The 26363-nt window shown below is 44.3% G+C and overlaps 2 protein-coding genes across 2 annotated transcripts; both read left to right on the forward strand.

Moving 5' to 3' along the window:
• Window positions 1–1114: 1114 nt before the first annotated feature.
• Window positions 1115–10923, forward strand: LOC306932009 (organic solute transporter subunit alpha; the record flags this gene model as incomplete). Its single annotated transcript, XM_079513714.1, has 8 exons — window positions 1115–1248; window positions 2230–2381; window positions 2993–3066; window positions 3651–3806; window positions 3994–4105; window positions 8082–8334; window positions 9622–9692; window positions 10564–10923. The coding sequence occupies exons 1-8, from the start codon at window positions 1185–1187 to the stop codon at window positions 10921–10923; spliced, it is 1242 nt and encodes a 413-aa protein (XP_079369840.1). The 5' UTR covers window positions 1115–1184.
• Window positions 10924–15063: 4140 nt separating this feature from the next.
• On the forward strand, window positions 15064–18078 carry LOC306932020 (DIS3-like exonuclease 2; the record flags this gene model as incomplete). Its single annotated transcript, XM_079513725.1, has 1 exon — window positions 15064–18078. One exon carries the CDS (start codon window positions 15064–15066, stop codon window positions 18076–18078), a length of 3015 nt encoding a protein of 1004 aa, XP_079369851.1.
• Between the last annotated feature and the right edge of the window lie 8285 nt (window positions 18079–26363).

The following is a 26363-nucleotide window of genomic DNA, read 5'->3' on the forward strand; positions in this document are numbered from 1 at the left end:
GGCGCGTAGAGCCAACCATAGGAAACCAGGTCTCTCCATCTGGGTCTGTCGTGTCGTGGGCAAGGTGTTGAGCTTGTGCCAAAGTCACGTTACATGTATGCTTTAATCCAGCTAGCGGGTGCGGGGGAGCGTCTCGAGGTCGTCTCCAACCGGCCTGCTGGGGATTGAAGGCCAGGATGGTGTGTGTTGGATGTTCCCTCTGGCAGGCGGATGGCGTGGCCATACCAGGATGGTGTGTGTTGGATGTTTCCTCTGGCAGGCGGATGGCGTGGCCATACCAGCGCACGAGATGCTGGGAGCTGTTGGGTTTGCTCTCTTAATGTCTGGTTTGTGATATGCTGGCTCCACGAGATGACTTCTATCCTCCTATCAGAGGAGACAAATAAAATCCTCCCACATGACAGGGGTTAGCAGTGACAGGGCTACAAGGTGAAACATTGGGAATTGACATAACAAATTGGGGGGGGAAAAGGACAAATAATATCTTTAAAAATATTATGCAATAATAATTTAGACCCCACTCTTTGGGAGTATTTGTCACTGTACATTTGTTGCGCATACATGACATTTGCATTGACTCACAATTAGGATAGGAGAACAGAAAATTATCACAATGATGATAGGTGATTAGAGTGTAGGCGGAGACACTCAATTTAACTTTATGTAGAGGAAATGGAACAGTGAAATAAATAATCTACAATGTATTAAATGCCTCATTCCTCTAATAATATCATGCCATCTCATCTTAATGGTGTGAATGCCATTCCTCTGTTATGTAATTTACCATTCTAATGTCTATTGATTGCATGATTCCTAGAGGCAATCATAATCACTCTTTCAGAATGGACTTGGATCCCCACATATGCACTTACCTGTCTAGTCAATCATTAATGCCCTCCATGAGAAGGGTATTGGTCATACAAGGGAAACCCCATGTCAATACGGAACTGACGGAGACAAGACGCTTCTTTAAAAACAAATATGGTCCCTCTTTGATAACATGAATTTAAAAGCTTCTGTTGTTCACATCATTCGATTAGCCCTTGAATGAAGCTGCCGTCCTTTCGTTGCCGAGAGATGTTTTCCTGATATCTTTGCTTCCTCTTCTGAACACCACGGTGGTTGCTGTGCGGCCTTGCTGCGATCACCGTACCGATCGATCGCTGTGAGAGTGAGCTGAGAAGATGGGCAGAGTCAACTGCAGCTGGATGGGGCGCGAGCTCCCACTCTCCTCAGAGATCTTCAGTGGTAATTCTGACTACACTATGCAGTACAGTAAAGTTCAACACCGCAAAGTTCACTCAGGATTTTACCGTGTACTGCTTGGAAATGTGGATACAGTCACAGTGTGCTATGAAAGTTAATACATTGCGATTTGTGTCTGCATTCTGGTATAACTGCATACTGATAGAACTGCGTGAGTGTAACCAAATGTTACACGTTCATATAGAAAGACTTGTGTAATCCTTTGAATCATTGGATGGGTAAGGACCTTAAGGACCTTAAGAACCTTAAGGACCTTAAGGAAGGAACTAAAAAAAAAAAGAATCTGGATACAGTCATAGATGTAAATTATTTACAAACTAATATGCCAAACCTGTTGCCTACCACTCCCTAGGAGGTGAAGCTGGGGTGCATACGATGGTTAGACATACTAAAAGTCCGACAGGCATTAGTCCCACAACCCTGTCGCTCCCGACATGTGTGGCCGGTTATAACTAACCCGCGGCCGGTTAAAACCAACCTGTGGCAGGTTAAAACTCACCCGTGGCTCTCGGCATGCGTGGCCGATTACAACTAACCCGCGGCCGGTTAAAACCAACCTGTGGCTGGTTAAAACCAACCCGTGGCTCTCGACATGTGTGGCAGGTTAAAACTAACCTGTGGCTCTTTGACGTGTGGCCGGTTGCAACTAACCCGCAGCCGGTTAAAACTCACCCGTGGCTCTCGACATGCGTGGCAGGTTAAAACTACTGTTTAGGGTGTCGGAATAATGCCTGTCGGACTATTAGTACAACTACAACATGCACCCGGTGAAGCTACACAATAATGGCAACAGGATTTGTTCTCGTGTGTGTGTGTGTGTGTGTGTGTGTGTGTGTGTGTGTGTGTGTGTGTGTGTGTGTGTGTGTGTGTGTGTGTGTGTGTGTGTGTGTGTGTGTGTGTGTGTGTGTGTGTGTGTGTGTGTGTGTGTGTGTGTGTGTGTGTGTGTGTGTGCGTGCGTGTCAGCCATCAAGGATGAGCTGTGGCTCTTCCTAATCCCCGCTGGCCTGGCGGTCATTCTGCTGGCTGTGTTCTTGGAGGAGGTGGGGTTCCTCCTACGCCACGTCACCTCGTCCAGACGGAAGAGGCTGTACTTGTGGATACTCGGGATGTACCCGGTAATGTGACCCCCCCCCCCCCCCCCCCCCCCCCCCTCCCCTCATACAGCGTGCAGCAGTGCAGACACTACACCAGTGGTTTTCAACCTTTTTCATATCAAGGCCCATTATTTATTTGGCATTTGATCCACGGACCACCATTAAATGATTTAGCCTCGCAGAGAATATTTTGTTATTGTTGGCTAAGATTTTGTCCACAATTCAATGCTGTTGGCAAATGTTGATAAAAATACATTATCTAATTGTGTATAGTAGACTTCTTGTAAATTAAATAATGCAGATATTAAACAATAATGTAACTCCTGAGAACGTCAAATGAAACCAAATGGACCCTACGGGTCCATTTGGTTTCATTTCATGCTCTCAAGAGTTAAAGTCTACACTGTATAAGGGTCCATTTGGTTACCAACTCCATTGTTTATCTGGGGACCACCTGGAACCTCCTCAAGGACCACTGGTGGTCCCCGACTCCCTGGACCACTGGTTGAAAACCACTGCACTAATCAAAATTAATGACATTTTCAATCTAAGGCTACATTTGTAACATGATTATTATTTTTTGCATTAATTACTTTAAATAACTTGGATTTATTGTATTTCTCTTATCTTAGGTCTTTGCATTGACCTCCCTCATAGCACTGTATATTCCCCGCTCATCGTCCGTGTGTAATTTCATCGCTTCATTGTGAGTTCACGTTGGAGATCGTCAAATCTTCTCACACCACACACATACTTTATGTCAGTGGTTCCCAAAGTAGGGTCCGGGGACCCCCAGGGGTCCTTGAGGGAGTTCCAGGGGGGCCCCAGCTAAATGATAGTTTGGAACTAAATGGACCCTTATGGGTCTGTAACTCTGAGTGTACAAATGTGTACAATTCATCTTGTAAAATCAATGTTAATTTAACTCTGAGAGTGTACAAATGGAACCAAATGGACTCATTAGGGTCCATTTGGTCCCAGAGATAAAAATGCCATTAAATGAGGGGGTCCATATCTTGTTACATATCTGGTGGACTGGTGGTCCCTGAAATGAAAATGGTTGAAAATCACTGCTAGAGCCTGCAAAAATCTTCTCTTACGGGGGTCCCTGGTATATATTATATATTTTCAAATGGGGGGGGGGGGTCCGCAGGCTAATTAGTGTCATTTTGGGGGTCCTTGACAAGGAGAAGTTTGGGAACCACTGCTTCATGTGAAAGGCAGCATCTGTTCATTGGTCATGGTGACATCACGGGACAAGAACATGGAAGTATGTACATTTCTGTGCAGATACCATTCCATCTCGCTGTTGAAGTTTATGGGGCTCATCACGGACTTCTTTGGCGGGAAGGCACGCATGCTGGACATCTTGTCAGGGGAACAAGTTAGTCCAAACCCTTTCCCTTGCTGCTGCTGTTGCTGTCTCCCCATGATAGCCATCAACAGGTACAGAGTAGACCACCTCTTTCTGTTGTACTGGGAAGTATTCAAGGATTTACATTTACCAGAATGACTGAGCTTCAGTGGTCTGGTGTGATCCGTGGCATAACAGTTACCTCTCATTGCCACTTGGGGCCGCCAAAGTCAAACCAATCAAACTATTAACAATATTATTCTGTTCCATCCTCCTCAGGAGCAGTCGGGGGTGGATGATGGCTGCTGTTCTCCAGCTCTCTGTGGTTCGAAGCATCCTGTTTTTCATCACTCTGGTCCTCTGGACAGACGAGCAGTACGACTATGGAGATGTATGTGCATACAGTACCTCATTAATGGAGACATTACAAAACGAGTCATAATATTTTGTGACAAAACCAAATGCATTTGCCTTAGCCAGATGTTTCATTACAGACAATACTTGAGTCAAATATGGAAAGGTGGAGGGCATCGGATGGTTATGGTTTAAAACCTTTGAGGTTACGTTTTGGTGTAGTTTCTGTGAGGCTACGGTTAGGGTTAGGCATACTTTCTTGTCGGGGTTAACTAGTTTCAACCTTTTCATTAAATATTTTGAGATCTCTCTCTCTTCTTTTTTTTTAGTTGGTAGGGCATTCCACAAGTGTATCCCTTTTACTAAAACAGGGGTCTTCAACGTGTTCAGGCCAAGGACCCCTGAGCTAAGAGAGAGAGATGAAGCATGGATTTTTACATATTGTATGAAATTGTGTTGCAGATTAAACTTTTTCATCTATTTCATAGAAAGATTCATAGCACTATCATCAGTCTGTGTTGGATTCATGTTAATGTGTATTTTCAGACATTTAACCACTCAAACTTATTTAGTAAACTTGTCCTTTTGCTCGTACTTGGTCTGCTCTTTTCCCCCTCAACACCAAATCTCTTTGCCAAAGATAAACGATATACACACTTGAGAGCTTGCGACGCGTTGTGAGCTTGTAGATAGGCTATTTTCAGCAAGTGTAAAAACAGTCATTTACGATGGCATCAAGGCCCACCAAAATACATTTTAGTCGACTAAATCAACTAGATTTACTCGACTAAAACTAGACTAACACTAAAACATTCCAGGTGACTAAAATGAAACTAAATGAAAACTATTGAAGAGACTATGACTAAAACTAAAATAAAAATGTGCTGCCAAAAACAACACTGCCTCTAAAGGGTACCAGGCCCCCTGTTGAAGACCCCTACTCTAAGGGTACCAGGTTGAAGACCCCTGCTTATATAGCGTATTTTTATGTTGACCCATGTACGATTCTAATAGCCAGGCCAGCGATGTTGATGTGTGTCCCTGAGCAAGCCTCTTAACTCTTAACCCCTTTTGGTGTTAGCATTATGTTATGCTTTAGCTGTTGAAAAATAGCAGATCTACAAGCTCGTAGCGCGCCACCGAGTGGCGCGCTACGAGCTTGTAGGTCTGCTATTTTTTTTAAATCGAAGAACGACTGACATAGTGCGGTAGCTTAGCGTAATTATGTGGACGCAGCGGACAAAAGCGCCAAAATGTTTCTACATGCTCTCCATAACCATACGTTTCATTTTGGAAGGGGGGCCACGTCATCAAGATGTCAGAAGGCGGCCATCTTGGCGTTCAAAGATGGCCGCCATGTAATATCTATAAGTGCCGCTATCTCGGCTTCTAAGCCACTTAGAAGGTCAATCTTGGTGTCAAAATATACATTATCTGGGTCAAGGAATGCAATAAGGTCATTGAGAATATCACTAGATGTTTATTTGTGCCAATATCAAATAAATACGGTCATTCTAGCAACATATTTACATAATCTTCAACTTCAAATTATCTGTCACAATTACAACTGCAAAGAGCTGTGCAATTCCAGTGTGCCTTCTGACATGAGCATTTTGCACCACAACCCTTTTTACAACCGCATTTACCAGTTCATTGCAGGCTTTTGACGCCATAGGTAGAGTGCGCCACACAGGAAGCCAGACCTGGTTGTCGACATCCAATGTCCATCCCCATCCTTCTGGACTGGGTGTTGGCTGCTGGGCCAGTTCAGACGTGGCCCAGATCCCAGACTGGTATACACCTCGCTTCACGTGCTGCAGCAGTGAATCTTGCGTTGGTGGAATGTGTTCCATCGTTTTGTTCTTCTGGCAGAACCATTCTCGCCGTGCTTCATTGACAGATTCCAAATCACTTGTTTTGTCATACATGATGACTGTAAAGCGCTCAAGAAGCTGAAAGTGTTGGGCATCTATGGTCACATTAGTGTATGGATTTTCTGTCATGTAGGTGAAGGCCTGGGTGACCTCAGGGTAGGAATTCCAAGCCGCCCATGCTGACTTCTTCCCTTTCCCACCAAATGCTGATGTTGTGTCACAGCCTGTGTAACAGTGGAAGACCGGAAGTGCTGTGGACTTGTCTTTGCCCAGAGCATGGCAGATGGTGTTTATATGAACATTGGTGTAGTTTTTGGTCTTCATTACATCTGGCATCACAGTGGTTGGCACAGACATTAGCCACTACATGCTGCCATGTAACCATGAAGAGGCAGACACCAGGATAGTGATTCACCGGCTTGATGCCCTGGTACATGGCTGTTCTACCTGCTTGATACGCACTGTGGATACGGATGTTGTTGTTATCCTCATCGGTAAGTTCCATGCCCTGTTCACCAAGTATCCAGCTGCAGACATCTGGGTCGCTTTTGGCACTGGCAAAAACTACACCAATGTTCATATAAACATCATCTGCCATGCTCTGGGCAAAGACAAGTCCACAGCACTGCCGGATGGATGTCGACAACCAGGTCTGGCTTCCTGTGTGGAGCACTCTACCTATGGCGTCAAAAGCCTGCAATGAACTGGTAAAGTGCGGTTGTAAAAAGGGTTGTGGTGCAAAATGCTCATGTCAGAAGGCACACTGGAATTGCACAGCTCTTTGCAGTTGTAATTGTGACAGATAATTTGAAGTTGAAGATTATGTAAATATGTTGCTAGAATGACCGTATTTATTTGATATTGGCACAAATAAACATCTAGTGATATTCTCAATGACCTTATTGCATTCCTTGACCCAGATAATGTGTACTTTGACACCAAGATTGACCTTCTAAGTGGCTTAGAAGCCGAGATAGCGGCACTTATAGATATTACATGGCGGCCATCTTTGAACGCCAAGATGGCCGCCTTCTGACATCTTGATGACGTGGCCCCCCTTCCAAAATGAAACGTATGGTTATGGAGAGCATGTGGAAATTTGGCGCTTTTGTCCGCCGTGTCCACATTTTGCTAAAATATGGCCTTAAGCTGCCGGACTAACATAGTAACAGCTTTTTCAGAAAACTGTCAGGATGTAGAAGACATTTTTAGAATCTGATCTCAGGTCAAATTAATGGCTGCGATCGTCTGGGTTGGGCTGATAGCTGAATTAGGAGTAGGTCCACATTATTATTATTGATTAGTAACTGGGATCTCCCGTCTGTTCTACTCCTTACTAAACAATACAGTAAGTACATTTTCACTAGCCTGTGTTTTGTTTTGTCACTCGCTACAAAACAAATCCACGGAACGGAACGCAGCGAATCAGGCTGGAACCCAGGCTACATCTTCAGTTCTGGATACAAAATGTCATCCAATCAGGAGAGAGAACTCCTGATTGGATACAGGATAAACAATAACTAGTGAAATTGGAAGTGATGAAACAAGTACGCTAAGTGAGCAGATGCGATTGGAATTAGATCACTATAGAATTGAAGCTGATTGGTAAACCACCTGGAAGTAGTTATTATATTGAGGGTCCGTCGTGACGTGTTAACTTGTCATGTGTCCCAGATTTCCCATCAGCTCCCCCTATAGAGCGTCGCAGTCCCGCCCCCTACCATGGACCAGGAAATGAATCCCAATGCATTTTTCCCATAGACATTTCTTAAAGAATTTATTTAAAGACGGTTACGCCGCGGACAAAGCCAACTCGAGTCGTGACAACTCATGACAACACAAACAATATTTTGGACCAAACAAATAATTACAAAGAAGAAAAACAACAAAAAAAGTGTTGTAACCTGCCGTTTTTTTCTTCTTTCTAATTATTTGTTCGGCCCAAAAAATTGTGTTTGTTGTCATGATTTGTCACGACTCGAGTTGGCTTTGTCCGCGGCGTAAACGTCTTTAAATAAATACTTTCTGAAATGTCTATGAGGAAAATGAACGGAGAATCATTTCCTGGTCCATGGTAGGAGGCGGGACTGCGACGCTCTATAGTCATCGATGGCATTCTTACCGCGTTCATTTCTGCAGGTGGATTCGGTAAATCCCAACCTGTACGTGAACGGGATCATCGGCGTGTCGACCATGCTGTCGTTCTACGGCTACCTGCTCTTCTACAAGGCCACCAGGAGGGCGCTGCACGGCTACGGACTGAGGGCAAAGTTTGTTTGCATCGTGGCCGTGCTGGTGCTGTGTGGCCTGCAGAGTGGCATCCTGGAGACCATGGGCTCTCTGGAGGTCATACCCTGCGCCCCACCTTTCTCTGTCATCGCCCGGTCCCAGCGTAAATATACTGTTAAGCAATATTACACGAGAGGGGGTGGTTTAACGTCATTAATGCACGCCTACGATGCTGAGGAACGAGCCCGCAGGGCGAGTTCCGAAAGCAACGCAGGCTAGCTCTGGTCCATAGCCTTCTACTGCTTCTACGATTCTGCCCTGCAGTATAAGGCTATGGGACTTTCGGTTTTAAATCTCAAATCGAAATCAGACCAGCCTCTCCTCTTTAGTGGAAATCTCACGAACGTTTGACATACTCACCAATACAAAGACGGGTTGTGTCAATAGAAAGCCTACTTTCCTTAGTGGACGCACTCTGAGCCCCCCACCACACGTATAAACGGTACTTTTTGGCCAAAAAGGGATTTTGTTTCCACCGGAAAAAAAATACTTTTAGTTACTCCAATGCGCCCTCTACCGATATTGCCCAGAGAACTGCCTCATAGAGAATATTTTTGGGGGGCTCAGAGTGCGTCCACTAAGGAAAGTAGGCTTTCTAATGACTACTTTGGTGAGTAGCAAAAACGTTCTTTTAAAATACGCTAAAGAGGAGAGGCTGGTCTGATTTCGATTTCGAAAGTCCCATAGCCTTATACTGCAGGGCAGAATCGTAGAAGCAGTAGAAGGCTATGGACCAGAGCTAAACGCAGGTGTGCTTTATTTTCACATTATTTGGCAACAAAGTCTTATGCAAAGTCTTATGCAAAGTCTTATGCACACCTGATGCTCTGAGACGGGTGCGTAGGCACTAGGCAGGGCTCAATGTATTCAGAAAACGTGCACCAAGTGCATAAAGACCTGCACTTGCAATACGAACACTTTATTTAGGCAACGTTTCGGTCAAAGACCTTCTTCGGGCACCTGATGCCGTATTGCAAGTGCAGACGGTGTGCAGGTCTTTGTGCACTTGTGCATGTTTTCATTATAATTGAATCCATTGTAAAATGAGTGATGTCCTCTGTCCTCCTCCACCAGTAATCTATCACTTAAAAAACTTCTATCAACTTCTATCAATCTATCAACTTAAAAAAAACTTAACTTAAAAAAAAAACGTAAAAAGAAAAAACTTTAAAATAAAACACGCACGCACACATACTAAAAAAAGAACTTAGAAAAAAACACTTAAAAAAAGAAAGAGAACTTAAAAAAAAACCTTAAAAAAGTACGTAATTTATTCTAATTGTTGTTATTGCAATTTACGAGCTGCGTTCGCTTCCCGCGTTCGCGCGTCTTACTTGTTATAATTGAATCCATTGTAAAATAAGTGATGTCCTCTGTCCTCCTCCGCCAGTAATCTATCACTACTGTGTCATTGTGGAGATGTTCTGCATCGGCCTCTATGCCCGCCACACCTTCCGCAAGGTCAGTGGTGAAGTACATTTACTTTAGTACTGTACTTCAGTACAATTTTGAGGTATTTGTATATCACTTGAGTATTTCCAATTTCTTCATCTCAGAGGCTAAAATTGTACTTTTACTCCACTACAATTATTTGACACTTTAGTTACTTTGTAGATTTTGTTTATTATTATCAAACATGCAGTAACCACTTCAGCCCTGTATACAGTTGAAAATAGCCGATCTGCAAGCTCACAATGCGTCGCATTCACAACGCATTGTGAGCTTGAGTGAGTGATCTGCTATTTTCAAAATATTTGAAAACTTTACACGAGACATTCGGCACAATGACTACTTTCTACTGTGGGTGTGGGTACTTTAAGTACATTTTGATGTCACTACTTTTGTATACTTACTACTTTACTCAATTAAATGTTAAATTCAGGACTTTTTACTTCTACACTGCAGTATTAATACTTTTACTTAAAGGACCACTTCACCACTTTTCAACCTATCTTCATACAATTGGTCCTATAATGCTCATGATGAAATACCACAATTCTTTTCTACTTGGTCTGTGTCTCATGGAGGGCTGTGGGCAGTTCAGAAACTCGTCCACCAGTGACATCATCGTTACGCAGATTTTACGCATTGCAACTTTTCAGGAATTGAAAGCCTGCAGTTTCTATTAGCTTGGATTCCCCATCAATGATGTCACTGGTGGATGGGTTTCTGAACTGCCCACAGCCCTCCTATGAGAAGCAGGCTGAGTAGAAAAGAATTGTGCTATTTCATTAGTTATAGGACCAATTCTATGAAGATAGGTTGAAAAGTGGTGAAGCGGTGCTTTCAGTAAAAGAAATAAATGTAATACTTGTTTCCACCGCTGCGTCAGGTGGAGCCGAGCATGGGGGACGACTTGGCTCTGGAGGAGAGGACGGTCCAAAAGGCCCAGTTGTTGGAGAAGGCGGTCCAAACGGACAGCAACTCAACCGCGGGAAAGCACTGGTCTGGCGGTCACAACAATCCGGGCTACAGCGAAGACAGCCTGTGCAAAATTGAGCACGCCCCTCTGGATCGCTTCCCGTTCCCTCTGCAGCCCGCACCTCGCCGTGACCTACGCAAGCCCGGGACGTCAACGGCGGCGGCGCTTCACGATCTTTCGGGGGGGGAAAGTAATCGCCCGGATCTGGCCACGGTGACTGTCGTAGCTGATGTTAACTATGTGGACCCTAGTGGTGTCACAGTTGTCTGACCTCTCTTTTTTTGGGTGACATATTTGTTAAAAAAACAATGTCATGTTCTCCAGGTTTGGTTATATGGAGTTTGTCCATTGGGTACCGAGCTTGCCGTGCTAGGCTCACCATAGTGCCTTTTAGGAGTTGTTAAAATGACGATTTGCTAGTAAACAAGTAGAGGAAAGGAAGAGAACAATGTTTCAACAATGTCTGTGAAAAAGTAACAAGTGTAATAAAACAGGAACATAAAAGTATTTGTCTGCTAGGATTAGTAGAAGGCAACACACACAATTAGCCCTTCACTAAGTCCCTCCCCAACCCATCCTTGTCCAATAGGCACGTTACCAGCGAAGAAAGCTTGACCTGCATAGCAACCGTTGCTAAACTATTTGGATTGGCATTGGACAATCGCTTTTTGGGGTGGGATTTAGTGAAGGGCTTGTCTTTTCCATGGTGCAGGGGATCAACTACTCCCCCAAAGATCCAATTTATAAAGGAAAGAAGTGAATTCCCCTTACACACTAATCACTTAGTGCAGGGGTTTCCAACTGATTGTGAACCAGGGAGCACCACCCTGACTATAAGAAGAAAGTCCATCAAATGTAAGAAAACATTTGAATTAATAGCTAATAAAAAGATTGAAGTTAAATCATGACTGTTAAGGGCCTGCTTTCATTCATTGCAAGATACTATGTGCAACAAATTATATCAAGCCCAGGCATTATTTAACTGAAATATACGAGTGGTCCAGAGCCACTGATCTATTCCTATCCCACCTCTTACTTTCTCCAACCTTCCATTAAACTCAGGTTGTTTTTCTACACTCAGCATCTCCCTCAGAGTGTCTCCTGCACGGTTTTCTTTTCTTCTCCCTTGCTGCCTCATAAGAATCTTAGAAAAACTGTAGTTGAACAAGTCACCAAACTGCAGCTTGTATGGAAATACAATGGCATGATGAATCACAATAATCGTCTCTCTCATGCACACACACGTACACACATGCACGCGCACACACACACACACACACACACACACACACACACACACACACACACCCACACACAGTCTCACACACTCTCTCTCTCTCTCTCTCTCTCTCCAGACCAGACAAAATTATGTTATTGCCAAGGTGAACTGATAAGGTAAATAGCCTTGGGTAGCCTATAGTCAATTACAACTGTTGAGATTTCAGCCCATCCTACAGCGTCTGTCTGTCTGTCTGTCTGTCTGTCTGTCTGTCTGTCTGTCTGTCTGTCTGTCTGTCTGTCTGTCTTATCCCTCCATCTGGGCCAGGTGCCTCTTGTTTTTTGGGGGGCAATATCCCCATCTATGTCCAGCTTTTGGTGTATGTGCTCAAACTTTGTCCTACACAAACATTAAATCCCATTGACAATGAATGGACAATTTGGAGTGTTCGTGTAAACACAAACATTGCGTAACACAAACATTGAGGACGAAGGCTAGGACGCAAATTCTGATTGGCCGGAATGAGATGACGTATGCTGAAATTCTGTATAAACTCTGTAGGGCCAAGAAAGTAGACACTCACTCTCTTCTTTCTTTTGATATATTTGGTGTTTACATAGAACGTATTCTGTGGACCTTGAAAGATTAGTAAAAAAGAAATTAGCTTCTAGAGAAACTCCGCCAGTTAGTATAGTTACTAGTTAAGTATTTTGTGTGAGACCATCTAAAGTTAGGACTATCTATGCCTTATAAAGCATTTATAAATTAGATTGATGCAGTGATATAACAAATGTCAATACAATCATTAAAGCACATTAACGATTAGGTTATTAATCATGAATAAAAGGTTTATAATTGTGTTATAAACAAGTGTTCGCTAATGCTTAACTAATACTTAACTAATGCTAAATAGTGAATAGTTATAGTTGAATCGTTTGACTATGTGTTGACTATGCTTAGTAATGTATATGAGTAATGCTTTACAAATAATGGATTCATGATGAATGAATGAGTATTTAGTAATTACTAATTAGTGAACGAAAAAACTAAAACAAATAGTTAACCAGAACTAAATAAAAACTAGTAAGGTAAAGAAAAACTAAACTGAAACTGTATTGTGTGTTTACAGTGTTTACATAACTAACTAAAACTAACTGCAAATGATGGACAAAATGCCCTTAGTTTTCGTTTTTGTCCATTTATTTATAAACTTAATCTGTAACTTTTCTTGCATTACATAATACTTACCGTGCACCTGACCAAAAATAAGCAGGATTGAAAAGGTCTGAAAAAACTAACACTAGTCTAAAACTAATAAAAACTAAATACAAACTAGAAAAAACCCGCTCTAAAAACTAACAAAGTAACTCAATTAGACAAAAAAAATAATAATAATAATAACTTTATCGCCTTTGCAAGAAACCCAAGGATTCTAATTAAAAATAAGCAATAATGAAGACTCCCAAACTATTATAACCTTTGTATGGGCAGGCCATTTAGCTTTTGTTTTGTTTCTGACAAGGTGAAAATGTTGCCACATTATGACAACTTCGAGCTGTGTTGTTCAGACTATCCAGACTGGAGTTAAATTCTTTTCATGCAGTCTAAAAAAAAAACCTAAAAAAAACTGATTTTTACTAATAAGATTTGAACTTATCCTCCTTAGCCTTGGATGACGTGGATGTAAAGGTGAAGGTGCGTTTACGACGGTCAACAGAAATTGTCTTCTCCCACGCTCCCTGTCCAACTTCGATTACTCTAGTGACAGGTAAACGTTATGATATCTGTCCAGATTTATAGCTACGATTTATTAGCTAAGTTGATAGCATATCGTGTCATGACTAACCCCTCCGGAAGGGCCTTCAGCTGCACACCGAGTATGTCTTTACTCAAACGGTCTAAATAATATAACTCTGTGTCTTTTATAGTTTTTATTGTCGTTCAACAAACATTTACATTTAAACACATGAACTATCTTATTTAGTTGGTAGTTAGTAGTGGTTCGTTTAGTTAAAAAACCATTGGTCAATGTGCGCTGTGTTGGATCATCGTACAGTGTTGTACGAGGCTGGTGGACTCATCTTAGTTGGTTTGAATCTGCTCTCTACACTCCCGAAGTGGTATATAAGACCTCTGTTTCTTACAGGACCGCCTTGTGGGCCGGTTTAAACCAGCTTACATTCAATTGGCTTCTGAGCACTATGGCATCAGTCCTTCCTGTGGAACCTTACTATTGGTTGAGAGATCAGGAAGTATATTACCTACTGACATGTGCTAGGCTGACATTTGAGAAGCATGCTGGCTAGTAGAAACGGTTTGCAGTTGGTGGCTCTGGTCACACTCTTATCAGAGCACCCCCGCTGTGCCTCTCTGGCTTGCTTCATTTATGGCAGTTCGTGAGGAAAGAGATTTCAACTCCCTCACAGTCCTTTGTCTGACTACTCCAAGACTATAGATTAGTTCAACCCATGAAATTACTGCTTTAGACATTCAATGGATAATTGATAACTTGAGGAGTTTTAGTATAGACAATCATTCATACACATATCTGCATGTTCTCTTTCCTTAAGATCGAGATGGAGAGTGTCACATTTCACACCTTCCTGTTAGCAATGTCAGGGCTTGCTGGGTGAAAGGCCCAGTGAGAAAGGCCCTCACTGGCGTAGTTAGCACTGAGAACTATTGGCCAGTTATACAGTGCATATTTATTAAACATTAACACATCCCAATATCCTAGATATTTCCACAATATCAGTGTGGCAGCGCCCCAGATCCATGAAGTGAACACACCCACCCCCTGTGTGGTGCCATTATAGTGACATACCTTACATCAATTATACTAGAACCTGAGACTAAAGGCATACAAGTCGCACTATGGCTCCTACACATATTACGCAAGGCAACAGTTTAGTGTTTTGTTTGTGTTGTGTGTGATGTCAGACCACACATCACAAATGGGACGTCAGATCAAAAGCTCGGCCTATATAAGTTATATATGTAGAGACACAGTGAGATGATGAGACAGGAGATAAAGATACAGGGTAGTATTATATATAATCATATAGAATATATAGATAATAGGGACAGACTTCAAACTGAAGAGAAAGAGAGCCAGTCAAGAGAGATTAACAGCTCAGTGTGCACACCATAACGGTGTGGATGTTTTGCCATCACTGCCGACAAATATATTCATGGCTAGGAAATACAAGTGGGGTAACAACTCCACCACTGCTCAGAAGGAGGACCAATATAATTCCACCACTCAGAAAGACCAATATGCCAGGCTCTTGAGCAAGCACCATGGCATCAAGTTCAAGACATACGTGGAGCAGTATGCACAAGGGTTGTCGCTACAGGGGGAAGAGCACAGACCGAGCACAGCACTGGAGACTGACAGACTCGACGCACCTCAACGGAGGGGCGGCGACCAGGGTTTCATCGACTTCTCGCGTTCAAATGATTTCTCCTCCAGGAACTGCAGCAAAGGAGGGGAGAACGGCTCCCTGACTTCACACATGGAGAAGATTAATTATGACCGAAATGTCTCGCAGGACTGTGACAGGAAGCATCAGGGCGCGTCTCATGGCAACAAGCAGCGACGTGGAGAGAGGAGGTCCGCCATCACCGGTCGCCAATATGGAGACGTGGAGTATGTGGGGGAATCCCGCGCTCCCAGAGCAAGAGACTCCCAACCGCACCAGAGGCAGCAGCAGAGGAGGAGCAAAGACCTCCACAGAGACTATACGAGGGATGGTGGCCCATGTCACCAAGGCAGCGCATCATGGCCCAAGAAGGTCAGCTGCAATGGCCAGGAACAAGAGAAGAAAAGGCCAAAGAAGAAGAACGTGCCAAAGCATCACGAGGAGAACAGAAGGGACGGCATGATGAGATCTGCAGTCAATGCCAACAACATGCAGCAGCAGCAGCACGCAGCCCACGCCCCTTATTTCCACGCTGGCTATATTAATAATGGCACAGGGGGGCAATGGCCAAGGAAGCAAATCTTTGAATCTTACATGACCTCTGAGGAAGTCAACCAGGGCCTAAAGAGTGCACAACTAATTCAAGGACCATTAAGAATCAACCCCCGGAGGTACCAGGAGGCTTTCATTCCATCACCGGACGGCACACGTGATATATTCCTGGATGGGATCTTAGCTCGTAACCGAGCACTCAACGGCGACGTAGTAGTGGTGCAGGTGCTTCCACGGGAGAAGTGGAAGGTCGTGAGATCGGATAATGACGTTGAATTCGACACCCTTGACCCTTCTGTCCCACGACTCAATAGAGAAATCCTCCAAAGGACCGCTAATGTGGTGTACATCGTCGAGCAGAAACACTCCAGAGCCGCTACGGGTTTCCTCAAATTCAACCACAACAACAATAACAAGTTCTTTACCATGTTCTGCCCTGTGGACCACCGGGTGCCACGGATAAATGTTCCCCTTGCCGACTGCCCTGCCGACTTCATCTCCCGCCCGAGTGACTACTCCAACACCTTGTTCATCTGTCGTATCACCGACTGGCCGGCTGACAGTTGGTTAGCTGAAGGCCGTCTTGCAAATACGTTGGGGCAGGCCGGAGAGATCGAACCAGAGACGGAAGGCATCCTGACAGAGTACGATGTGGATTTCTCAGAGTTCTCGCAAGACGTGCAGGACTGCCTCCCCAATAATCTACCCTGGACCATCCCACCTGAGGAGTTTAGCAAGAGGAGAGACCTGAGGAATGAGTGTATATTCACCATTGACCCCGATACAGCTAGAGACCTGGATGATGCATTGTCTTGTAAACCACTCCCGGATGGTAATTTTGAGGTTGGAGTCCACATTGCTGACGTGAGTTACTTTGTGAAAGAGGGCAATGCTCTGGACTTGATGGCCAGCCAGAGAGCCACCAGTGTATACATGGTCCAAAAGGTGATCCCCATGTTGCCCAGGCTGCTGTGTGAGGAGCTGTGCAGTCTGAACCCGCTCACCGACAGACTTACATTCTCAGTCATCTGGACCATCACACCACAGGGGAAGATACTGAACGAGTGTTTTGACCGCTCCGTGATCCGCTCCTGCGTGAAGCTGAGCTACGACCACGCACAGTGCATGATCGAGGCACCAGACAAGCTGTTCTCCCCCGAGGAGCTGCCCCCCGTGGCCCCTGAGCACACCATCGAGGAGATCCAACATGCCGTGCTCAACTTGCACTCCATAGCCAAGAACCTCAGAGCTCAGCGCTTCCAAGAAGGAGCTCTCCGACTGGACCGGCTGAAGCTCTCGTTCACCCTGGACGAAGAAACCATGATGCCGCAGAGCTGCCATGTTTACCAGTACAGAGAGAGCAACGAGCTGGTGGAGGAGTTCATGTTACTGGCCAATATAGCCACAGCCCACCAGATCTACCGCTCCTTCCGAGAGCTGGCCCTGCTCAGATGCCACCCTCCACCCCAGGCCAAGATGGTGGCAGAGTTGCAGGAGTTCTGTGACCAAATGGGCCTCGACATCGACTTCTCCTCCGCCGGAGCTCTACACAGTAGCCTCCTTGCCATCTTCAGCGATGATGAGTATTCCAGCGCCAGGAAGGAGGTCCTCACCAACATGTGTTCCAGACCAATGCAAATGGCAGAGTACTTCTGCACCGGCGTTCAGCAGGAGGAGTCTCGTTTTAAGCACTACGCCCTCAACGTTCCATTCTACACTCACTTCACCTCGCCCATCCGCCGATACGCTGACGTCATTGTACACAGGCTGCTGGCTGCCTCCCTGGGTTGCGGCCCACCTGTAAAGCTGACCAGAGAGCGGATACATAAGCAGGCATCCCATTGCAACGACAAGAGGGCGGCCTCTAAGAGAGCCCAGGACCTCAGCACAGAGCTGTTCTTCGGTGTGTTAGTCAAGGAGTGTGGTCCTCTGGACTCCGAGGCCATGGTGATGGGAGTACTGGACCATTCCTTTGACATAATGGTTCTCCGCTATGGTGTTCAGAAACGCATCTACCTCAAGTCTCTGCCGGGCCTGGAGATGTTCCAGCATCACAAGGTAGGAAAGAAATCGGAGCTGACACTCGTCTGGGCGTCAGATGAGGACCCGCAGCAACCCTCCGTTTGTCAGGTCATTTCACTCTTTACCGTAGTTGAGGTGCAGCTCATAGCGGACCCTGTTACAATGAAATGCAGTGCTGTGCTTAAAAGGCCAGATGAGAACGCATCATAGAACATTCAAAGGTACATAATTCAAATGTATGACATTTGTCACTGACCCACTCGGGAACGGTTATGCAATACCCATTGTAGCCTATACCCATTATCAGAGTACAACTTGTACCCGTTAATATAATAGGGTCTCTAATACAGAACAAAGACAGACACCAAGAGAGAGGAGAGATTGCGGGCAGATTAATTTGTACACTTTGAGTTCAAACAGATGGTTGCGTTTAAAAGGATTTTCAGAAGAATGCTGAGGTCCTGGGCTCTCTTAGATGCCGTCCTCTTGTCGTTGAAGTGGGATGCCTGCTTATGTATCTGCTCTCGGGTCAGGTTTACAGGAGGGAAGCAGGAGTGCCAGACAGCTGGGCCTACAATGAATCCTACACAAAAGCAGAAGCTGAATGCTATGCGGGAGATGCTCGTCTGGGAACCTGAGGCTAGACTTCAGAGCGGGGTCAGAGCCTCAACAGATGAGCAAGAGATTGATCAATTCCCAAAGTAACAACCATAAATAATGATCTTACACAGGTCTGATCTGTATATTCTAGGTGATAGGCGTTTCATATTCTCTATTCCTCTTCTACACTCTAATCTTAATTATTTTATTTTAACTTATTTTTATTTTTGTATGTCTTCAAATGTCCCTTTTATAATGTTTCTTTTACACTGTCTATCCTAATGCCCTGTGTCTTAATGTATCAATGCTTAATGTATATGTAAAACACTTTGAATTGCCTTGCCTTGTTTAAACATGCTGTACAAATAAACGTTCCCCTTCCCGCCTTGCCTTTGCCTTCTAGTGGTTCCGGAGGGCTGAGGGAAGCTTCCTCTGCAGAGTAGAAGCACAGCCGGCATGAGGAGAACAAGGAACTGCTTGGAGAAAAGGGACTGCACGGCTAAAACGTTCCTCACTCTAGAGCGGAAGCTTGAAGGTGGTGTAAAAATAAATAAACATTTTTTTGTTTTGTTCCTCTATAATATTCTAATTAGTAATCAATAATCATACACAGGGTTTTGTATAGAGAGTTTTGTTCAGTATTAACAGGAGTCTCCCTGTCTCGCCAGCTCTTTAGTAAGCAGAAAATACATTTTCAGGTGAGGATATCAATTTTATGCAAATCAGGAGAGCAAACTCACAAAGTACGTACTTTATCTGTATCTATTTTGTTCCAATTCATGTTTTTTGTTTAATCACTTGCAATTTCACTTGTTTGTCCTGTATATCCTGTATTCCCTCTCCTGTGCAGATCAAATTAAAATAGTGTCCAAACCTGAAATGTATTTTAGAGACAGGGTGACCTTTTTCTTGAATCAATTGAACAGTGTGTGCTGTGCTGTGTTTGCCTTGATCTGATGGTGTTGTGTTTTTTGTTTTATTTCAGATTCTCCACTGGTACCTCGTCCTGGTTATCTGCATGTGTCTTCGGTTTGAAAGCGTCCTCAGACCTTTCTGTAGATTATGCATTAAGAAATTGGAACCAGGCATTTTTTTCATTATTTGTCTTTTTGTTTTCAGGTGTATGTAGTCAGATTTGATAAGGTTGCCAATTTTTCAAATATATGATTTATAACTTGCAATGGCCATGTTTATTCCTCTCATAAGAATGTGTGGTGATCATGTTTTATGATTGATTTTGTGATTATGTTTTTGTTCCGTGATGTTATGATTTGTATAGTGCAGTAGTGGTCCTCAGACATTTTCATGTCAAGGACCCCAAATTGCAATAGGCAGCACTGCAGACCCTCATTTGAGATTTTGTGGCAGGGACCCCACAAAAGATTTTTTTGTTGTTGGATTATGGTTAGTACAGAATTTGACTGTAGGTGGTGAAGAGATGAGATAGAGGGGAGAAGTGAAGCCTATGATCTGAATAGTCATAGAGGTCCTTCTGGATGGTGCAAGGGCCACATAATGTTTTTGCTACAGCCTATGAGTCAGGCAGCTAGACTCAGGCGTGTGCTAGGCAGCACATACCAACAAAAGGTGTGTTAGTTGTTTTACCTTTTGTACTGTAAGGCTCTAAACACAGTGAGGTGTAAATTATAGGAATTAGTTTCCATGGAAATAACACTTCTATACCATCCTATATGACTAGCTCCTATACAGCTTTTGTCCCCACAAATTGTCTGCAACACAAACATTAAATGCCATTGGCTGGGTTTCCCGAACGCATATAGTGTAAGAGTTGTAGTGCCGCACATGCTCAGATTCCCTCTAGGCCGCACACAGAAGCCTGTGAACATAGACATTCCGTGCATAGATGTGCCACGCAATGGCCATCTTGTCCTCACACGCCTCATATTTGCCATCGACAATGAAAGGAGAAATTAGGTCAAATGTCTGCCAAATATGACATACATTTGTGGCAACAGGCATTGATTGGCCAGTATGAGAAGATGCATGATGATGAACGATGATAAGAGCGCCCCTCACTTCACATGGGTGTGATTTTTATTTATATATATATACACCAAAAAGTAAAGGTTTTGATGTAAAATTCAGTCACTGGCAGATGAGGTTACTATAGATTTGTGCGTTGGTTTGCCGAGTGATGCAGGTTCGACTCCCGTTTGGGGCGAATTAGGCTACTACATCTGGTGTAGTCGGCAAGACGTGGAGGAGGTTCTCGTGAGGGACATGAAGGATGCTGTGCCGTGTGAGGGTTGTGACGCATGCCTGAAGTGTGAATCAAGGACGTGCTCCCACAAACCGAGGCCAGGGGTAGATGTAGTCAGTGCCCTGCAAGCCTGGACAAGACCCGGCCGCAACATCTCAGCCAAACGAGCTTAGCCCTATACTAGTATTGACACGGTATGTAGGTTGTGTGTCGGTGTGCCAAATCACTACTGAAAGCACTCAAAGGGTGTCCCCTCTTGAACACTAGGACAATGCAAGGAGGAGTTTTGGGGCAAATTCTTCAGTGTCAGGGTAGAGGTTGAAGAGATATTCTGGAATTCTGCTGCCAACAGCCGGGCACATGCCTTGAGCACCCTGGGATTGGTGTTTGGAGCCTGGGCCCATTATAAACATATAATAACAACAAAAAAAACATATAAGGGACAATTCCTCTAGTTAAAAGCCATTTTATAAAAAGTTTGAAAGGTGGACTGTGGACACTGCACGGTGCCTGTCTAATTTCCAGGACTATATTTCAGTATGCTTCTAGTCTATAGGTGAATTATACATTCTGACTATTGATAGGGCAGACACTGGTTCATAGTTACCCCAACTGATGAAGAAAAGACTGAGCCTTCTCAAGTTATCAGCCTTTTCTTTTTTCTTTTTTACCAAATGGGTTTCCAGACTATTTGGCTCTTTTACAGAGTTTGGGTATACGGGTATAGGATAGATCTACTCTAAAGCAATATAGAAACTAAACAAAAATACACATTTTTCCCCACATTATAAAAGTAGTATAGTAAGTAGCCTTGCCGAGCCATGAAGCCCATAGGGCAGGAGCCTATCTCCTGTTTCTGTAGCGTGAGGCAGCTTGATGTACAAGTACACCCCCTGGACATGACGCTAGTCTTTGGTATGACCCGGCCAGGGATTGAACCCCAACATCCCAGTCTCAGGGAGGACACTCTAACCACAAGGCCACTGAGTTTATAAAGGTAAGATTAAAAAAATAAATCTAAATAAGGTATTTATTTATTTATTTGTTTGTTTGTGTGTGTGTCGTGTGTGTGTGTGTGTGTGTGTGTGTGTGTGTGTGTGTGTGTGTGTGTGCGTGTGCGTGTGCGTGTGCGTGTGCGTGCATATATATCTCAAGGTTCAAGGTTCAAGGTTGTGCTTTATTGTTACATCTTGTGTACAGGTACATAAGAGTAAAACTTATTTTTGTTTGGCTTCCTTCAGACAATGCAGCAGCAAAAATATAATACGACATCAAAACAGCAAAACACAGCAAACAAAATAGAATATAGAGTGCAAAAAAGAGCAAACAAGAGTAGAAAAAGAGTATCATATGTGCATGTTTTCCTTGTAGTAGGACAATTATTATTATTATAGTATTCTTTTATTATTATTATTATTATTATTTTGAGTGGTGTAAACCACTCCTACGACTGGCTTTGTTAGTTTACGTGTCTGTCTGTCTGTCTGTCTGTCTGTGCTCAAAAAATGAGCATGGTTGCTACGGTCACCCAGCTCACCCGGGTGTGATTTCATTACGTCAGACATTACGTCAGACCACAGCTGATCAGGCTATATAAGACCTTACACCACTCAGTTCACACGGGTGTGATTTTTTAACTTCACAGTAGACTATGTTCAATATAAAAATACAACAAAATAGTTTTAGAGAGGTGCAATTCGAGCTTAATAGTGCGAGGGCAAAGGGCAAAAGGTGCGGGGCAAAGGTGTGGGGGGTGCTAGCGTTTTCCTTTTCCCTGATACGCTTTGGTTCTTATCAGTTCGTTCATGTATCTGATTGTTCGGGGAAAGAAGCTTTTTTGCAGTCTATTTCCAGTGGCTTTGAGACTGCGAAACCGCTTCCCATGTGGTAGCATCTCAAACAGACTGCGGTTGGGATGACTTGGGTCCTTCATTATTCCTCGAGCTTTGCTGACACAGCGTTCATCGTACAGGGCTTGGATAGGGGGGAGAGCACATCTGCTGATGCGTTCGCCTGTCTGCACAACCCTTTGCAATGCTTTGCGGTTTAGGTCAGTGCAGTTGCCATACCAGGCCGTGAAGCAACCAGTCAGGATGCTCTCTGTGGTGCCTCTGTAGAAAGCTCTTAGAACTTTTGGACCCATTCCAGCTTTCTTCAGTTTTCTGAGAAAGAAGAGGCGTTGTTGTGCTTTCTTCACCACCCGCTCTGTCTGCACTGCCCAGGTGAGGTCCTCAGTAATGTGCACTCCCAGGAATTTGAACTCTCTGACCCTTTCCACTGCAGCACCTCCGATCTGGATAGGAGAGTGATCTCTGGGAGGCCTCCTGTAGTCAAAGATCAGCTCTTTTGTTTTGTCAATGTTGAGAGCCAGGTTGTTCTCTTGACACCATTGTGCCAGGTTTTCTACTTCCTTCCTGTACGCTGTTTCGTCGTCATCCGTGATTAAGCCTATGACTGTGGTGTCGTCTGCAAACTTGACCACTTGGTTTGAGTTGAACAAAGCCACGCAGTCGTGGGTGTACAGGGAGTAGAGAAGGGGGCTCAAAACGCATCCTTGAGGGGCTCCTGTGCTGAGGGTCAGGGGGGCAGAGAACTTTGTTCCCATCCGCACCACCTGACGGCGCTCGGACAGGAAGTTGAGGATCCAGCTGCAAAGGTTTGAGTTTAGACCCAGGCGCTTTAGCTTGAAGTCTAGTTTGAGGGGGATAATGGTGTTGAACTATAGTCAATGAACAGCATTCTCACATAAGACTTCTCCTTCTCAAGGTGTGAGAGGGTGGTGTGGAGTGATGTTGCAATGGCGTCGTCCGTGGATCTGTTCTGACGGTAGGCAAATTGCAGGGGGTCCAGTGTGGGTGGCAGCTTGCTGTTGATCATCTTTCTGACATGTTTTTCAAAGCATTTGCTCACAATGGGTGTGAGTGCGACTGGTCTCCAGTCATTTAACCCAGTTACTTTGCCTTTTTTAGGGACTGGGACAATGATTGCTGTTTTAAAGCATGATGGTACTTTGCTCTCATGGAGAGATTGGTTGAAAATGTCTGTGAAGACATCGGCCAGCTGTGTTGCGCAGCTGTGTTGCGCCATTATCCCCCTCAAATGTTACTGCCATGATCAAATCCGCCAAAAGTAACTTCATTAATAATCCTCGAGAGCTCTGGAAGCTACTCAACAACCAATTAGGCTATAGTCAGAAACTGAAAACCAGGTTTTCAAACATAAACATTAAAGCGAACAACACTCTCATCACTGACAAGCTTGATGTGGCCAACTACTTGAACATCTTCTTTACAAACATATCAACAACGCTGGTTAACAATCTGCCCTCCCACTCTGGGCTCTTTGGTGTAGAGCACATTAAAACCTTCTACAGAAACCTAGGTGTTTGTAAAGACGATTTTAAATTAGTTATGGTAACAACTGATGAGGTACTTAAGAAACTGAGTGCCCTCCAACCCCACAAGGCCACTGGCCATGACAATATTCCCTCCAAATTTCTCAGAGACTCAGCCATCTCTATAGCTCCAATCATCACCCACATAGTAAACCTCTCCATCAATCAGGGACAGGTCCCCCTAGATTTCAAACTGGCCAAAGTAACCCCCCTGCACAAGAAAGGGAGTAAATTAGACCCCGGCAACTACCGCCCTATTTCTATTCTAAGCTCCATCTCGAAAGTGGTGGAAAAAATAGTCTATGAACAGGTTGAAAAGTATCTTACCACTAATAAATTATTGTACGAGTTCCAATCTGGCTTCAGAACATCCCACTCCACTGACACATGCCTTCTCTATTTGAGCGACCACATCAAACAAGAGGTGGACGCTGGCAAATACTGCGGCATGGTCATGCTGGACCTCCAAAAGGCTTTTGACACAGTGAACCACTCCATACTGGTTAACAAGCTAAAGGCAATTGGTTTCGATAGCACATCAGTGAGCTGGATGCAATCCTACCTGGAGGGGAGAGCACAGATGGTGGAAGTGAACGGAACACTGTCCCCCCCCCTCCCAGTGAGCTGTGGCGTTCCACAAGGAAGCATACTAGGGCCTCTACTGTTCCTAATATATGTTAACGACATGACTTCAGCTTGTGACTGCAACTTGTTCCTGTTCGCAGATGACTCGGCACTGCTGGTCTCGGACAGTGACAAACTGCAGGTTGAAAATGCCCTCAGCTCTGAACTCGGTAGAATCTGCACCTGGCTCGCTGATAACAAACTATCTTTACACCTGGGAAAAACTGAATCCATTCTCTTTGGATCTAATAGTAATCTCAGCAAGGCAAATGGCTTCTTGGTTAGAGTGGGTGACAATGTTATCACACGTAAAGATGAAATTACCTACCTAGGTTCCATCCTGGAGGCTAATCTTTCCGGTGATAAAATGGCCACCAACGTAATCAAAAAAGTCAACCAAAGAACAAGATTCCTTTACAGGATCTCCTCACTGGTCGACAAAAACACCTTGAAGACCTTAACAGGAGCCCTTGTACAAGGCTTCTTTGACTATGCATGCACCTCCTGGTACCACAGCACCTCAAAGGCCCTTAAAACTAGGCTCCAGACCTCCCAAAACAAACTGGTCAGGCTCCTACTTGGCCTCACCCCCCGAACCCACCTCACCCCTGCCCACTTTGACAGACTGGCATGGCTTAGGGTCGGCGACAGAGTACAGCATCTTGCAATGGGTCTGGTCCACAAGATTCGATACTCCACCAAGATACCCATGTACCTGTGTAGATACTTCCTTAATGTTAACGAAGTCCACACCCACAACACCAGAGGGAGTGCAACGAATCATGTTCAACCCAGATTCGGCACAAACAAGGGACTAAATTCTTTTCGCTCCTATTTCGCTCCTATGCCACCAAACAGAGCTTTCTCTGTGCTTCTTCAAACCTGAAATAGTAATAGTAACTGGTCAGGGAGAGAAGGGGACAGGGCATTATCGTTTTTCGGGGGGGATTTAAAGTCAGTCAGGATTTTCAGACCCTTCCACAGCTCCTTGCTGTTATTTGAAGCAAGGTGTTCTTCTACCTTCTTAGCATAATCCTTTTTGGCGGTTTTCAGTGTTTTGCGGAGGAAGTAGTGAGATCGTTTTTCCTCTTCCTTATCTCCAGATTGAAATGCAATGTCTCTCTGAGTTATGGCCCCACGCACAGTACTGTTTAACCATGGCTTATCGTTTGGGAAGACTCTGATGGTCTTAGTGGGGACTACATCATCAATGCATTTCTTGATCACTGACAGTACGCTGTCGGCATATTCATCAATATTTCCCTCTGCAGCCTCTTTAAACATTGACCAGTCCATGGACTCAAAACAGGGTAGAGTCTCAGACTCATCTGACCAGCGCTGGACTGTTTTCGTTATTGGAGGTGACTGCTTGACCTTTTGTTTATAAGCAGGCATAAGGAATACGGATGAATGGTCTGGATTTGCCAAAAGCTGGGCGCACTAGTGATTTGTATGCCTGTTTTATAGATAAGCAAAGCAAAGTTACTATATTTACCCAGGGTAACTGGACTAAGCATCAGATACTTGTTTACAGCCAGGCCCTGCTCATAGAACATTTCATGGTAGTGGTTCAATGCCTTGCTCAAGGGCACTTCAGCGGTGGTCATTTTAACGTGCCGGTCCGGGGATACGAACTGGCGACCTTCCGGTATCAAG

This window comes from Electrona antarctica, assembly GCF_951216825.1.
Source record: "Electrona antarctica genome assembly, chromosome: 2".
Classification (NCBI taxonomy): domain Eukaryota; kingdom Metazoa; phylum Chordata; class Actinopteri; order Myctophiformes; family Myctophidae; genus Electrona; species Electrona antarctica.